Source organism: Heptranchias perlo, chromosome 17 (assembly GCF_035084215.1).
Source record: "Heptranchias perlo isolate sHepPer1 chromosome 17, sHepPer1.hap1, whole genome shotgun sequence".
In the NCBI taxonomy this organism is placed as follows: Eukaryota; Metazoa; Chordata; class Chondrichthyes; order Hexanchiformes; family Hexanchidae; genus Heptranchias; species Heptranchias perlo.
The window spans coordinates 2,423,453-2,440,185 of NC_090341.1; the positions used below are offsets into that span (position 1 = coordinate 2,423,453).

A 16,733-nucleotide genomic window follows, 5' to 3' on the forward strand; every position below is an offset into this window, starting at 1 on the left:
TTGTGGTAAAGGTGTCAGCCGTGTGTCAGTGGGTCGCACTCTCACCTCTGAGTCAGAAGGTCGTGGGTTCAAGTCCGACTCCAGAGACAAGAGCCCATAATCCAGGCCGACACTCCATTGCAGTACTGAGGGAGCGCCGCACTGTCGGAGGGTCAGTACTGAGGGAGCGCTGCACTGTCGGAGGGTCGGTACTGAGGGAGCGCCGCACTGTCGGAGGGTCAGTACTGAGGGAGCACTGCACTGTCGGAGGGTCGGTACTGAGGGAGTGCTGCACTGTCGGAGGGTCAGTATTGAGGGAGTGATGCACTGTCGGAGGGTCAGTACTGAGGGAGTGCTGCACTGTCGGAGGGTCAGTATTGAGGGAGCGCCGCACTGTCGGAGGGTCAGTACTGAGGGAGCGCTGCACTGTCGGAGGGTCGGTACTGAGGGAGCGCCGCACTGTCAGAGGGTCAGTATTGAGGGAGTGATGCACTGTCGGAGGGTCAGTACTGAGGGAGCGCTGCACTGTCGGAGGGTCAGTATTGAGGGAGTGATGCACTGTCGGAGGGTCAGTACTGAGGGAGCGCTGCACTGTCGGAGGGTCGGTACTGAGGGAGCGCCGCACTGTCGGAGGGTCAGTACTGAGGGAGCGCTGCACTGTCGGAGGGTCAGTACTGAGGGAGTGCTGCACTGTCGGAGGGTCAGTATTGAGGGAGTGATGCACTGTCGGAGGGTCAGTACTGAGGGAGTGCTGCACTGTCGGAGGGTCAGTATTGAGGGAGTGATGCACTGTCGGAGGGTCAGTACTGAGGGAGCGCTGCACTGTCGGAGGGTCAGTACTGAGGGAGTGCTACACTGTCGGAGGGTCAGTACTGAGGGAGCGCTGCACTGTCGGAGGGTCAGTACTGAGGGAGTGCTGCACTGTTGGAGGGTCAGTACTGAGGGAGCGCTGCACTGTCGGAGGGTCAGTATTGAGGGAGTGCTGCACTGTCAGAGGGTCAGTACTGAGGGAGTGCTGCACTGTCGGAGGGTCAGTACTGAGGGAGCGCTGCACTGTCGGAGGGTCAGTACTGAGGGAGCGCTGCACTGTTGGAGGGTCAGTACTGAGGGAGCGCTGCACTGTCGGAGGGTCAGTATTGAGGGAGTGCTGCACTGTCAGAGGGTCAGTACTGAGGGAGTGCTGCACTGTCGGAGGGTCAGTACTGAGGGAGCGCTGCACTGTCGGAGGGTCAGTACTGAGGGAGCGCTGCACTGTCGGAGGGTCAGTACTGAGGGAGTGCTGCACTGTCGGAGGGTCAGTACTGAGGGAGCGCTGCACTGTCGGAGGGTCAGTACTGAGGGAGTGCTGCATTGTCGGAGGGTCAGTACTGAGGGAGCGCTGCACTGTCGGAGGGTCAGTACTGAGGGAGCGCTGCACTGTCGGAGGGTCAGTACTGAGGGAGCGCTGCACTGTTGGAGGGTCAGTACTGAGGGAGCGCTGCACTGTCGGAGGGTCAGTATTGAGGGAGTGCTGCACTGTCAGAGGGTCAGTACTGAGGGAGTGCTGCACTGTCGGAGGGTCAGTACTGAGGGAGCGCTGCACTGTCGGAGGGTCAGTACTGAGGGAGCGCTGCACTGTCGGAGGGTCAGTACTGAGGGAGTGCTGCACTGTCGGAGGGTCAGTACTGAGGGAGCGCTGCACTGTTGGAGGGTCAGTACTGAGGGAGCGCTGCACTGTCGGAGGGTCAGTACTGAGGGAGCGCTGCACTGTCGGAGGGTCAGTACTGAGGGAGCGCCGCACTGTCGGAGGGTCAGTACTGAGGGAGCGCCGCATTGTCGGAGGGTCAGTACTGAGGGAGCGCCGCACTGTCGGAGGGTCAGTACTGAGGGAGCGCCGCATTGTCGGAGGGTCAGTACTGAGGGAGCGCTGCACTGTCGGAGGGTCAGTACTGAGGGAGCGCCGCACTGTCGGAGGGTCAGTACTGAGGGAGCGCTGCACTGTCAGAGGGTCAGTACTGAGGGAGTGCTGCACTGTCGGAGGGTCAGTACTGAGGGAGCGCTGCACTGTCAGAGGGTCAGTACTGAGGGAGTGCTGCACTGTCGGAGGGTCAGTACTGAGGGAGCGCTGCACTGTCAGAGGGTCAGTACTGAGGGAGTGCTGCACTGTCGGAGGGTCAGTACTGAGGGAGCGCTGCACTGTCGGAGGTGCCATCTTTTGGATGAGACGTTAAACCGAGGCCCCGTCTGCCCTCTCATGTAAAAGATCCCACAGCCACTATTTCGAAGAAGAGCAGGGGAGTTCTCCCCGATGTCCTGGGCCAATATTTATCCCTCAACCAACATCTCTAAAATCAGATTATCTGGTCATTATCTCATTGCTGTTTGTTGGATCTTGCTGTGCACAAATTGGCTCCGCTTTTCCTACAGTGATTACACTTCCAAAGCACCTCATTGGCTGTGAATCACTTTGAGATGGTGAAAGACGCTGTAGAAATACAAGTTTGTTCTTTCTTTAAATCATTCTGTGTTCTAATAACCGTCTGCGTGTAAAATAAAATCAAACTCCTCCCTTCGCTGTCCAATGAATAACCTTCAATCTATGCTCATTTCACCTGCCACTGAAAACATTCTATTTACCCTCAGATCCTTGCATCATTTTGGAACCCTCTATTGTGTAACCTTTAACCTTCCCTATTCACCCTCCAATTATACAAGGCTTTCTTTATTACATAGAATTTACAGCACAGAAACAGGCCATTCTGCCCAACAGGTCTATGCTGGTTTATGCTCCACACGAGCCTCCTCCCTCCCTACTTCATCTCACCCTATCAGCATATCCTTCTATTCCTTTCTCCCTCATGTGTTTATCCAGCTTCCCCTTAAATGTATCTACACTATTCACCTCAACTACTCCTTGTGGGAGCGAGTTCCACATTCTCACCACTCTCTGGGTAAAGAAGTTTCTCCTGAATTCCCTATTGGATTTATTAGTGACTATCTTATATTTATGACCTCTAGTTCTGGTCTCCCCCACAAGTGGAAACATTTTCTCTACGACTACCCTATCAAACCCTTTCATTATCTTAAAGACCTCTATCAGGTCACCCCTCAGTCTTCTCTTTTCTAGAGAAAAGAGCCCCAGCCTGTTCAGCCTTTCCTGATAGTTATAACCTCTCAGTTCTGCTAACATCCTCGTGAATCTTTTTGCACCTTCCCCAGTGCCTCCACATCGTTTTTCTAATATGGAGACCAGAACTGTTCAAGGTTCTCCATGTGTGGTCTAACCAAGGTTATAACCGGTACTCCTCGTTCCTGGTATCACCTCCCCGTCAGGGATCTTGTGTTCTGTGTGTTGTATGGGATTCCCTCCGGTCAGTGTGTGTCGTACGGGATTGCCTCCGGTCAGTGTGTGTTGTACGGGACTCCCTCCGGTCAGTGTGTGTCGTACAGGACTCCCCCTGGTCAGTGTGTGTCGTACGAGACTCCCTCCGGTCAGTGTGTGTTGTACGAGACTCCCTCCGGTCAGTGTGTGTCGTACGAGACTCCCTCCGGTCAGTGTGTGTTGTACGGGACTCCCTCCGGTCAGTGTGTGTCGTACGGGACTCCCCCTGGTCAGTGTGTGTCGTACGAGACTCCCTCCGGTCAGTGTGTGTTGTACGAGACTCCCTCCGGTCAGTGTGTGTCGTACGAGACTCCCTCCGGTCAGTGTGTGTTGTACGGGACTCCCTCCGGTCAGTGTGTGTCGTACGGGACTCCCCCTGGTCAGTGTGTGTCGTACGAGACTCCCTCCGGTCAGTGTGTGTCGTACGAGACTCCCTCCGGTCTGTGTGTGTCGTACGGGACTCCCTCCGGTCAGTGTGTGTCGTACGGGACTCCCCCTGGTCAGTGTGTGTCGTACGAGACTCCCTCCGGTCAGTGTGTGTCGTACGGGACTCCCTCCGGTCAGTGTGTGTCGTACGGGACTCCCCCTGGTCAGTGTGTGTCGTACGAGACTCCCTCCGGTCAGTGTGTGTCGTACGAGACTCCCTCGGGTCAGTGTGTGTCGTACGAGACTCCCTCCGGTCAGTGTGTGTCGTACGGGACTCCCCCAGGTCAGTGTGTGTCGTACGGGACTCCCTCCGGTCAGTGTGTGTCGTACGGGACTCCCTCCGGTCAGTGTGTGTCGTACGGGACTCCCTCCAGGTCAGTGTGTTTCGTACGGGACTCCCCCCCGGTCAGTGTGCTTCGTACGGGACTCCCTCCGGTCAGTGTGTTTCATACGGGACTCCCCCCCGGTCAGTGTGCATCGTACGGGACTCCCTCCGGTCAGTGTGTGTCGTACGGGACTCCCCCCGGTCAGTGTGTGTCGTACGGGATTGCCTCCGGTCAGTGTGTGTCGTACGGGATTCCCTCTGGTCAGTGTGTGTCGTACGGGATTCCCTCCGGTCAGTGTGTGTCGTACGGGATTCCCTCTGGTCAGTGTGTGTCGTACGGGATTCCCTCCGGTCAGTGTGTGTCGTACGGGACTCCCCCCGGTCAGTGTGTGTCGTACGGGACTCCCCCCGGTCAGTGTGTGTCGTACGGGACTCCCCCCCGGTCAGTGTGCATCGTACGGGACTCCCCCCGGTCAGTGTGTGTCGTACGGGATTGCCTCCGGTCAGTGTGTGTCGTACGGGATTGCCTCCGGTCAGTGTGTGTCGTACGGGACTCCCCCTGGTCAGTGTGTGTTGTATGGGACTCCCCCCGGTCAGTGTGTGTCGTACGGGATTCCCTCCGGTCAGTGTGTGTCGTACGGGACTCCCCCCGGTCAGTGTGTGTCGTACGGGATTGCCTCCGGTCAGTGTGTGTCGTACGGGATTCCCTCTGGTCAGTGTGTGTCGTACGGGAGTCCCTCCGGTCAGTGTGTGTCATACGGGACTCCCCCCGGTCAGTGTGTGTCGTACGGGACTCCCCCCGGTCAGTGTGTGTCGTACGGGACTCCCCCCCGGTCAGTGTGTGTCGTACGGGACTCCCCCCGGTCAGTGTGTGTCGTACGGGACTCCCCCCCCCGGTCAGTGTGCGTCGTACGGGACTCCCCCCGGTCAGTGTGTGTCGTACGGGATTGCCTCCGGTCAGTGTGTGTCGTACGGGATTCCCTCCGGTCAGTGTGTGTCGTACGGGACTCCCTCCGGTCAGTGTGTGTCGTACGGGATTCCCTCCGGTCAGTGTGTGTCGTACGGGACTCCCTCCGGTCAGTGTGTGTCGTACGGGATTGCCTCCGGTCAGTGTGTGTCGTACGGGATTCCCTCTGGTCAGTGTGTGTCGTACGGGATTCCCTCCGGTCAGTGTGTGTCGTACGGGACTCCCCCCGGTCAGTGTGCGTCGTACGGGACTCCCTCCGGTCAGTAGCTCGGGTTAAAACACAAATGTGTTTCTGATTTTGCCGTGGAACCTGGGGAAAGTCTCAATCCGTGAAGTAATCACCGATTTCTGCCCCGTCTGTACTTACGTCTGCAGTCCTGCTGGAGGGGGTTTCCGTAGTAACCGGCCTTACACTCTCCACAGTTGGCTCCGTCGGTGTTGTACAGACACTTCAAGCACTGACCCGTGCGCGGGTCGCAGGAGCCGGGGTCAGTCAGATCGATGTTACTGTTACACTGGCAGGGCCAGCACCTCCCTCCTGGGACCTCAGGGTTACCATAGTAACCAGACGCACACGTGTCACAGCGAGACCCTGCGTTATCGGAAAAAGTAAGGAACGTTCTCAATTTATCGAAAAACACTTTCTCAACAACGTGTAGAGATATAGTAGAGAGGGAGAGAGCGAGAGAAAGAGAGATAGACACAGAGAGAGACAGAAAGAGAGACAGACAGAGAGAGAGAAAGAGAGAGATAGACAGACAGAGAAAGAGAAAGAGAGAGAGAGAGAGAGACAGAGAGCGAGAGACAGAGAGAGACAGAGAAAGAGAGAGACAGAGAGAGAGAAAGAGAGACAGACAGAGAGAGAGAAAGAGAGAGAGATAGACAGAGAGAGAAAGAGAAAGAGAGAGACAGAGAAAGAGAGCGAGAGAGAGACAGAGAGCGAGAGACAGAGAGAGACAGAGAAAGAGAGAGAGAGACAGAGAGAGACAGAGAAAGGGAGAGAGAGAGAGAGAGAAAGAGAGAGAGAGAGAAAAAGAAAAAGACAGACTAAACATCCACTCCCTCTACCATCGGTGTGCCATGGCGGCAGTGTGAATGCTGATTTTTCCCTCTCTGATTCCTGATACAAGCCCTTGCTCCAGGGCTCCTGCAGAATCTCCCTGCTTACTAAATCTGGCTACATTTACTCGTCCTCATTGCTTGGATGAGTGCAGCTCCAACAACACTCGAGAAGCTCAACACCATTCAGGACAAAGCAGCCCGCTTGATTGACAGCGCATCTACCGCCTCAAACACCCACTCCCTTCACCACCGGCACACCGTGGCTGCAGTGTGCACCATCCACAGGATGCACTGCAGCAACTCGCCAAGGCTTCTTCGACAGCACCTCCCAAACCCGCGACCTCTACCACCTAGAAGGACAAGAGCAGCAGGTACATGGGAACAGCACCACCTGCACATTCCCCTCCAAGTCACACACCATCCCGACTTGGAAATATATCGCCGATCCTTCATTGTCGCTGGGTCAAAATCCTGGAACTTCCTAACAGCACTGTGGGAGAACTGTCACCACACGGACTGCAGCGGTTCAAGAAGGCGGCTCACCACCACCTTCTCGAGGGCAATTAGGGATGGGCAATAAATGCCGGCCTCGCCAGCGACTCATATTTGCAAGTGTGTGTCAGTGTCGGCCATGGCTCAGTGGGTATCACTCTCGCTTCTGAGTCAGAAGGTCGTGGTTTCAGGTCCCACCCCAGAAATGAGAGCCCATATTCCAGGCTGACATTCCCAGTGCAGTTCTGAGGGAATGCTGCACTGTCGGAGGTGCTGTCTTTCGAATGAAACGTTAAACCATGGCGGAGAGCAGGGGAATTATCACAGCAACATTTATCTCTCAAACAAATGCCAAAAAACAGAATATCTGCTCATTTATCTCACTGCTGTTTGTGGGATCTTGCTGTGTGAAAATTGGCTGCTGTGTTTGCCCATGCTATAACAGTGGCTACACTTAATTGGTTGTGAAACCGGACCCTGAGGTTGTGAAAGGTGCTATATAAATGCAAGCTCTTTCCATAAGAGATAGGAGAAGGAGTAGGCCATTCGGCCCCTCTAGCCTGCTCTGCCATTCAATGAGATCATGGCTGATCTGATTTTTACCTCATCTCCACTTTCCTGCCTTTTCCTCATATCCTTTGACTCCCTCGCTGATCAAAAATTTGTCTAACTCAGCCTTGAATGTATTCAATGACTCAGCCTCCACAGCTTTTTGGGGTAAAGGATTCCAAAGATTCATGACCCTCTGGGAGAAGAAATTCCTCCTCATTTCCGTCGTAAACGGGTGACCCCTTATTCTGAGACTATGCCCCCTAGTTTTAGATTCCCCCATGAGGGGTAACATCCTCTCAGCATCTACCCTATCGAGTCCCCTCAGAATCTTGTATGTTTCAATAAGATCTCTCATTCTTCTAAACTCCAATGAGTATAGACCCAACCTGTTCAATCTTTCCTCATAAGACAACCCTTCCGTACCCGCAATCAACCTAGTGAACCTTCTCTGAACTGCCTCCAATGCAAGTATGTCCTTCCTTAAATAAGGGCACCAGAACTGTACGCAGTACTCCAGGTGTGGTCTCACCAGCACCCTGTACAGTTGTAGCATGACTTCCCTGCTTTTATACTCCATCCCCCTAGAAATAAAGGCCAATATTCCATTTGCCTTCTGGATTACCTGCTGCACCTGTATGTTGACTTCTTGTGTTTCATGTACGAGGACACCCAGATCCCTCTATACCGCAGCATTTTGTAGTATTTCTCCATTCAAATAATATTTTGCTTTTTGATTTTTCCTCCCAAAGTGGATGACTTCACATTTTCCCACATTATATTCCATCTGCCAAATTTTTGCCCATTCCCTTAACCTGTCAATATCCCTTTGCAGACACTTTGTGTCCTCATCACAACTTGCCTTTCCACCTATCTTTGTATCATCAGCAAATTTGACCACAAGACACTCTGTTCCTTCATCCAAGTCATTGATATATATTGTAAATAGTTGAGGCCTCAGCACTGAGCCCTGCGGCACCCCACTAGTTACAGATTGCCATTTTGAAAATGACCCTTTTATCCCGACTCTTTGTTTTCTGTTAGTTAGCCAATCCTCTATCCATTCCAGTATATTACCCCCAACACCATGAGCTCTTATCTTGTGCAGTAATCTTTTATGTGGCACCTTATCGAATGCCTTTTGGAAATCCAAATACACTACATCTATTGGTTCCCCTTTATCCACCCTGCCCGTTACTTCCTCAAAGAACTCTAATAAATTTGTCAGACATGATTTCCCCTTCATAAAACCATGTTGACTCTCCTTGATTGTATTATGAGTCTCCAAATGTCCTGCTACTACTTCCTTAATAATGGATTCTAGCATTTTCCCAATAACAGATGTTAGGCTAACTGGTCTATAGTTACCTGCTTTCTGTCTCACTCCCTTCTTGAATAGGGGTGTTATGTTTGCAGTTTTCCAATCCGCTGGGACCTTTCCAGAATCTAGTGAATTCTGGAAGATTACAACCAATGCATCCACTATCTCTGTAGCCACTTCCTTTAAGACCCTCGGATGAAAGCCATCAGGTCCAGGGGACTTGTCAGCCTTTAGACCCATTAGTTTACCTAGTACTTTTTATCTAGTGATAGTGATTGTTTTTAGTTCCTCCCTCCCCTTTGCCCCTTGATTTTCTACTATTATTGGTAAATTATTAGTGTCTTCTACTGTGAAGACAGATACAAAATATCTGTTCAATTCCTCTGCTTGTTTTCCATTATTATTTCCCCAGTCTCATCCTCTAAGGGACCAATGTTTACTTTAGCTACCCTCTTCCTTTTTATATACTTGTAGACGCTTTTACTGTCAGTTTTTATATTTTTTGCTGGTTTACTCTCTCAATTTATTTTCTCCCTCATTATTATTCTTTAAGTCATCCTTTGCTGGTTTTTAAAGTTTTCCCAATCTTCGAGCTTACCAGTAATCTTTGCCATGTTGTATGCTTTTTCTTTTAACCTGATACCATCCTTGACTTCCTTAATTAGCCATGGTTGGTTCACCCTTTTTGTGGAATCTTTCCTCCTCACAGGGATATATTTTTGTTGCGAGACATAAAATATCTTTTTAAATGTTTGCCACTGCTTATCCACCATCATACCATCTAATCTGTTTACCCAGTCCACTTTAGCCAATTCCGCCCTCATTCCTTTATAATTGCCCTTATTTAAGTTTAATACAGTAGTTTCAGACCCAAGATCCTCGCTCTCAAACTGGATGTGAAATTCTATCATGTTATGATCACTGCTTCCCAAGGGATCCTTTACTTTGAGATCATTAATTAATCCTGTTTCGTTACCCATTACCAGATCCAAAATGGCCTGTTCCCTGGTTGGTTCCCCAACGTATTGGTCTAAGAAACAGTCCCTAATACACTCTATGAACTCCTCCTCAGGGCTATTTTTGCCAATTTGATTTGTCCAATCTATGTGAAAGTTAAAATCGCCCATGATTATTGCATTACCTTTTTTACAAGCCCCCCTTATTTCCTGATTAATATTTTGCCCTACAGTGTAGCTACTGTTCGGGGGCCTATATACTACTCCCACCAGTGATTTCTTTCCCTTGCTATTTCTTACCTCCACCCAAATTGATTCAACATCTTGATCTTCTGAGCCAAGATTATTTCTCACTATTATACCAATTTCATCCTTTATTAACTGAGCTACCCCACCACCTTTACCTTTTTTCCTATCCTTCTGAAATGTTAAATAACCCTGAATATTTAGCTCCCAACCTTGGTCACCTTGCAACCACGTCTCTGTATTGGCCACGAGATCATACCCATTTGTTTCTATTTGTGCCGTCAATTCATCGATCTTATTACGAATGCTGCGCGCATTCAGATAAAGAACCTTTAATTTTGTCTTTTTATCATTCTTTCCTACCCCGGCCCCATTTGCTAGTGCACTCTTATGTTTGTACGCTCTGTCCCTTCCTGACACACTCTGTTCATCACTATCCCCATCACTTTCCTGTACTACTTCCTTGTCTTTTCTCCTTATCAATCAAAACTTAGCCCCACGTGAGCCCTCCCCCCCTTTATTTAGTTTAAAGCCTTCTCTACCGCCCTAGTTATTCAGTTTGCCAGAACACTGGTCCCAGCATGGTTCAGGTGACGCACGTCCCAACAGAACAGCACCCTCTTTCCCCAGTACTGGTGCCAGTGCCCCAAGAATCGAAACCCACTTCTCCCACACCAATCTTTGAGCCACACATTCATCTCTCTGATCTGATTTACCCTGTGCCAATTTGCTCGTGGCTCAGGTAATAATCCGGAAATTATCACCTTTGTGGTTCTGCTTTTTAATTTAGTCCCTAGCTGCTCAAACTCCCTCAGCAGAACCTCTTTCTTAGTCCTACCTACGTCGTTGGTACCTACATGGACCACGACAACTGGATCCTCCCCCTCCCACTCCAAGTTTCTCTCCAGCCCTGAGGAGATGTCCTTAACCCTGGCACCGGGTAGGCAACACAGCCTTCGGGACTCTCGCTCTTGGCTGCAGAGAACAGTGTCTATCCCTCTAACTATACAGTCGCCTACTACAACCACGTTCCTTTTACTCCCCCCACTTGAATGGCCCCCTGAACCACGGTGCCGTGGCCAGTTTGCTCATCCTCCCTGCAGTCCCTGCACTCGTCCACAAGGGCTGCAAGAACCTCGTATCTATTGGACAAGTGAAGAGGCTGAGGCTCCTGCAATGCTCCCTCCTGGATCCCCATACCTGCCTCACTTGCAGTCACACCCTCCTGTCCCTGACCACGTGCCAATTCTACAGTATTTAGTCTAAGGGGCGTGACTGCCTCCTGGATCAAAGTGTCCAGGTAACTTTCTCCCTCCCTGATGCCTCGCAATGTCTGCAGCTCGGACTCCAGCCCCTCAACTCGGAGCTGAAGTTCCTCGAGCTGCAGACACTTCCCGCAGATGTAGTCGCCCTGGACAAAACTGTCCAGTAGCTCCCACATATTGCAGCTGCAACACATCTCCTACCCTGTCATAACTATTTTGTTTACGCAGGGGCCTGGACTTAGATTTTATATTTCAATCGAACGGCCACAAGGGAGGGGGCTGGAGGGTTCATTCCAGTAACTCACTCCAAGGTCCAGACAGAAGTGAAGGTGCAATGACTGAACATGAAGCTGTAAACTCCCCAGCAAAGTTTCAACAGTGATAAAACAGCAAGAAAAAAGATTATAAAATCACAAGATAATTACAGAGGAGGGAGGCCAATCAGCCCATCTTAACTCACCTGTACAGAATAACCTTACATGGCCCACAGAAACATCCTGAAAGGGTGGTGGAAGCAGATTCATTCGTAATTTTCCAGGGGAATTGGATAAACACTTGAAAAGAAGAAAATTGCAGGGCTATGGGGAAAGAGCAGGGGAATGGGACTGATTGGATAGCTCTTTCAAAGAGCTGGCACAGGCACGATGGGCTGAATGGCCTCCTTCCATGCTGTAAGATTCTTGCCGTTTCTTGTAGCCCCCCATTGCCTCCCCTCCCCTTGAATGTCCTCAATACTCAATCCTCAGTGGTCAAGGTGGGTCTGACCAGGGCCTTGTACAGTTCGATCATGATCTCGTCTGACTTGAATTCTCCAGTTTTGATTATGTAATTAAATATCCCATTGGTTTTGTTGATTGCTGCTCTGCATTCACAGAATCATAGAAATATTGGGTGCTAAATTGGGCCGTGTAGCGCCCGTTGTTTCGGCGCTCGAACATCCAAGATGGCGCGTTGGCTGCGCATGCACGTTTCCAGCGTGACATGCGCCGGACGCCATCTTGGTATAGGATTTAGCGCATACGCAAATACCGAACGCCGGCTGCATTTAAAGTAAGGAGAAAATGAATACAATGCGTGTGCAGTGCATTTTGGCACTTAATACTCAACTCAACGCAATGCACAGTGTTAACCACGACCATCTGAACGTGTCTTAGAATGCCTGGAGGACGCCCACCAGTAGTATTTAAAGGGGACATAACCTAACATTTAGAGTCAGGATGTTCAGGAGTGAAGTTAGGAAATGTTTCTGCACGCAAAGGGTAAGAGGAGTTTGGAATGCCCATCTGCAAACGGCTCAATTGTGAATTCTAAATCTGAGATTGATAGATTTCTGTGAACCAAAGGTATTAAGGGATATGGGGCTAAGGTGGGTATATGGAGTTAGGTCATAGGTCCACCATGATCTCATTGAATGGCCGACCTGTGACCTGCGAGTTGTGGGTGAGTGGCTTGCAACAGTGGTAATGTGTAAGGGTGAGAGGAAGCATCTGATTGAAGAGTTGAGTACTGATGGAAAGAGTTTGTTGGTATGTGGGTGATGGGGGGTGTAGTGCGTGGTGCAGTTGGAAGGAGACGCCACTTGACAATTGACCTCACTCACCTTGACCACTCGTGTCAAAGCACTGAACTTCTTCCCGCACTGCATCCATGTTCGTGGTGCTGTGCGCCTGGCATTGACTTCATCCTCTACTGCCTCCCACTGCCTCGGGAGCATATGTCTGTAGGGCCTCTTTCCCCCTCCCTCCCCCCGTGGATATAGGATGTCCCTCCTTCTGTCCACCTCTTGCACCAAGGCCTCTGGTGCATCTGCAGAGAACCTTGGTGCATGCACTCTCACAGGCCTGGTACAAACTCAGATCGGCAGATTGGAGGATGTGGGATTTAGTAGTGCGCAACCTTTATTCAATGCTTTAACATAACTCATCAGTGTGTAAACATAGGGATGGGACCTGCATCTGTGTTTTACATGTAGGATGTCTGATCTCCGTTCAGACTCTGTGCAGACAGCACACTGTTATTTTTAGCAAATAACATGTACTGTCTACCTTTAAGAGATTTTTAAGAGACATCATCCCTTTAAGAGATCGGGGCTCCCCCTGATGGTGGAAAGTGTGAATTGCATTGAATCCTCATGTCAACGCTGATTCAGAACGCGGATTGCAGGTAAGTCCTCAAGCCACACGAAAGACTCGTCCTGCCTGCACAGGGGCCATTGGGATCGGGGTAATAGCAGATCGCGCTACCCATGCCCAATAATAGGCCCTATCCAATTTTTTTTTCGCCCAGAGAATCTTACAGCACAGGAGGAGGTCATTTGGCCCATCGTGCCTGTGCCGGCTCTTTGAAAGAGCTATCCAATTAGTCCCATTCCCCCTGCCCTTTCCCCATAGCCCTGCAAATTTTCCCCCTTTAAGTATTTATCCAATTCCCTTTTGAAAGTTATTATTGAATGTGCTTCCACCGCCCTTTCAGGCAGCGCATTCCAGATCAGAACAACTCGCTGAGTAAAAAAATTCTCCTCATCTCCCCCTCTGGTTCTTTTGCCGATCACCTTAAATCTGTGTCCTCTGGTTACCGACCCTCCTGCCACTGGAAACAGGTTCTCCCTCTCTACTCTATCAAAGCCCCTCATCATTTTGAACACCTCTATTAAATCTCCCCTTAACCTTCTCTGCTCTAAGGAGAACAACCCCAGCTTCTCCCGTCTCTCCACATTGCTCGGTCACGTTGAACGTTAACTCTGCTAACTCCCCGAGATCTCTTTCACTCACCAATCAGAGTTAAATTGAAGCCTTAATTACCGTGGGGAAATCCGATAGGAAGAGTTGAACCTACCTGTGTAACCCGTCTTACAGTAGCACACAATCTGATTTGAGTTTAGGTCGGCATGGCACGAGACCCCATGGTAATGGTCACCCCCCGGATAATCCGGACACGGGCATGGGCGGCACTGCTCTCCAGAGCCCAGAACTGGGTTTCCATAGTAACCGTCGGAACATCTGTGTGAAGTCACATGTTAACATAAGAACTTTCAGCAAAAACAGATCCTGGAAAGGCCTGAAAGAAATGAGTTTAGATTTCAGGCTCTTTTTAAATTACATAGAATTACATAGGATGTACAGCACAGAAACAGGCCATTCTGCCCAACTGGTCTATGCCGGTGTTTATGCTCCAGACGAGCCTCCTCCCTCCCTACTTCATCTCACCCTATCGGCATATCCTTCTATTCCTTTCTTACACTGGTTGGTTACTGCGCACTGGGTAAACACAATGTAATCAACTGAAAACTGTACTGTTTACGAGCTGAATATTGGCCTCACAACTTGCAGTGAGTAACACACAGGGACAACTCTACAACACCAATAGCACCTGGAGTCGTGTGAGCAGTTCTGGTCCCCACACTACAAAAAGGGAGACTGAAGTACTGGAGAAAGTGCAGAAAATATTTACAAGGATGTTACCAGAATTGAGAGGATGTAACTATCAGGAAAGATTGGTCAGGCTGGGGCTCTTTTCTCTAGAAAAGAGAAAACTGAGGGGTGACCTGATGGAGATCTTTAAAATTATGAAGGGTGGATGTGGAGAAACTGTTTCTATTTGGGGGAGAGTCCAGAACAAGGGGACATAAATATAAGAGTCGCTAACAGATCAAGTTAAGATGGCAACGGGCGGGAATTGAGTGGGAAAGGGGGTGCTAAGTCCATAACCAATTTTTACTTATATTAAATACACAAAGTTCCTCCCCATGATTTATTTTTAAGTTTTCTTGAATCGCTGATATTTTGACCTCTTCCTCCAAGGTGAAAATGGATTCAAAATACTCATTTAACAAGTCTGCCATTTCCTTATTATCCATTATAGTCTCACCTGCATCTGTCTTCAAAGGGCCGACATTCCCCTTAACTTTCTCTTAATATATTAATAAACACTGTTGCTGTTAACTTTAATGTCCTTTGCAAGTGTTTTTTTGATATTCCCTTTCTGCGTGACTTTCTCGATACCCTGTTGTTTTTTATCGTTGGACCAGCCTGCTGGATTTCCACCTGTCCTCGCCTTTTCCTTTAGCTCCATACTGTCTCTGACCACATTTGCTGACCGTGATTGTCTGACTACACGAGTGGAGCCTTTGCCTTTTAGGCGTATGTACTGGTTTTGTATCAGCACAAATACGTCTTTTTAATACTTCCCACTGGGTGTTTGTGGGTTTATCCGTTAACTGCTTAAAACTGGGCCTAATGTCAGTTTCAGAAGTTTTGAAGATGATGAAGCAAACTGACAAAGTTGATCCAAGCGGAAAGTTCACCCAGGGTCACACGGAGAGAGTACAGAAGAGATTCACCAAAGTGATCCCAGGAAACGAGAGGCTTCAGTTATGAGGAGAGACAAGAGAAACTGGGGCTTTTTTTTAATTAGAGATTAGTGGAGATCCATAAAAGGTTTCAAAACCGTGAAGAGCTTTGCTCGAGAGAAACCAAAGGCCGTGAATTGAAGGTCATTAGCAGAAGAACGAAGGGGGAGGTTATCAGAATTTGTTTTGATGCAGAGGGTTTGTTAGGACACGGGATGCCCGTCCACAAGCAAGGGTGGAAATTCGGTGGTACAGTGCCCATTGCTCAGGCGATAAATGGACGCTGCAGGGCCCAATATGGGGTGTGGCCTGCACCAGAACCGCGCCGCATCCCATATTGGTTAGGGCCTCACTGTAGTCGTCCAGGGTGCCTGCTTGAAACTGGCGTTAGACCCGTTGCCTGTCCAAATCGGGGGCCTGACGCCTCTTTCAAGCCCCATTGTGAAATTGGTTCATGACTGGCCATGACATTGAGATCCATGGAAAAGAGACGGGCTTTCAGGGCCTAATAGATTTTTATTGTTCCTCAACATTTCAGTGTTCTGAAGACGAAACAGTCACAGAGTAAAATCCCAAAACAGAAATCTCCCACCAGATTATACAGACTGCCCATTGCCCGGTGTAGGTGACTGACCTCTCGCAGTTGTGTCCAGATGTGTGGTCCCTACAGTTCAGGCACCGGCCCGTCTGGGGGTCGCACTCCTCCGCGTGCCCGTTACATCGGCACAGCTGGCAGTTCGGGAAGCCCCAGTGCTGAGGGAAACACTGGTCGCACTGACGCCCGCTCGCTCCGGATCTGCACAGACACTGACCGCTGGTCTGGTCACACATGCTGTGGATTGAACCTTCGGGGCTGCAGCTACAAGCTGTGGGGAGAAGGCAAGGAGTGTCAACAGTCCATTCGGGCAACTTCAGCCCATCCCAGTTACACATAAACAAACAACTACAACAGCTAGCATCATATACTTATCATGCAAGAGCTGAATTACATCTTTCAATCTAGTAACTCATTCCTCCCACAGTCCATGTACACTCTCCACGATCATGGACTCTACCCACCTGAGAAGGTGGTGGTGGGCCTCCTTCTCGAACCGCTGGTACCGGTTTGATACGACATAGTTAAGAGTCAACCACGTCGGTGTGGGAACTGGAGTCACATATCGGCCCAGACCGGGTAAGGACGGCAGGTTTCCTTCCCTAAAGGGACATTAGTGAACCAGTTGGGATTTTACAACAATCCGACTGCTTCACGGTCACTTTCACTGAGACCAGCTTTTTATTTCTAAAACTTTTAAACTGAGTTCAAATTCTCAAACTGCCAGGGTGGGATTTGAACTCCCGTTCTCTGGATCATTAGTCCAGGCCTCTGGATCACTGCTTCACTGCACCACCCGTTACCTCTGCGCTCACAGTCCCTGTCACAAGCCCTGCTGGGA

At 50.0% G+C, this 16,733-nt stretch overlaps 1 protein-coding gene across 2 annotated transcripts in view; it reads right to left on the bottom strand.

The window, feature by feature from the left end:
* The window catches only part of lamb2l (laminin, beta 2-like), a 148,159-nt gene that overhangs the window by 32,746 nt on the left and 98,680 nt on the right, over positions 1-16,733 (bottom strand). For both annotated transcript variants that reach the window (XM_067998345.1, XM_067998344.1), the window contains exons 21-23: positions 15,932-16,163; positions 13,785-13,948; positions 5,426-5,650 (exon numbers count right to left, since the gene is read on the bottom strand). In XM_067998345.1, coding sequence (XP_067854446.1) covers positions 5,426-5,650; positions 13,785-13,948; positions 15,932-16,163 — 621 coding nt within the window. The remainder of the gene's footprint in view (positions 1-5,425; positions 5,651-13,784; positions 13,949-15,931; positions 16,164-16,733) is intronic.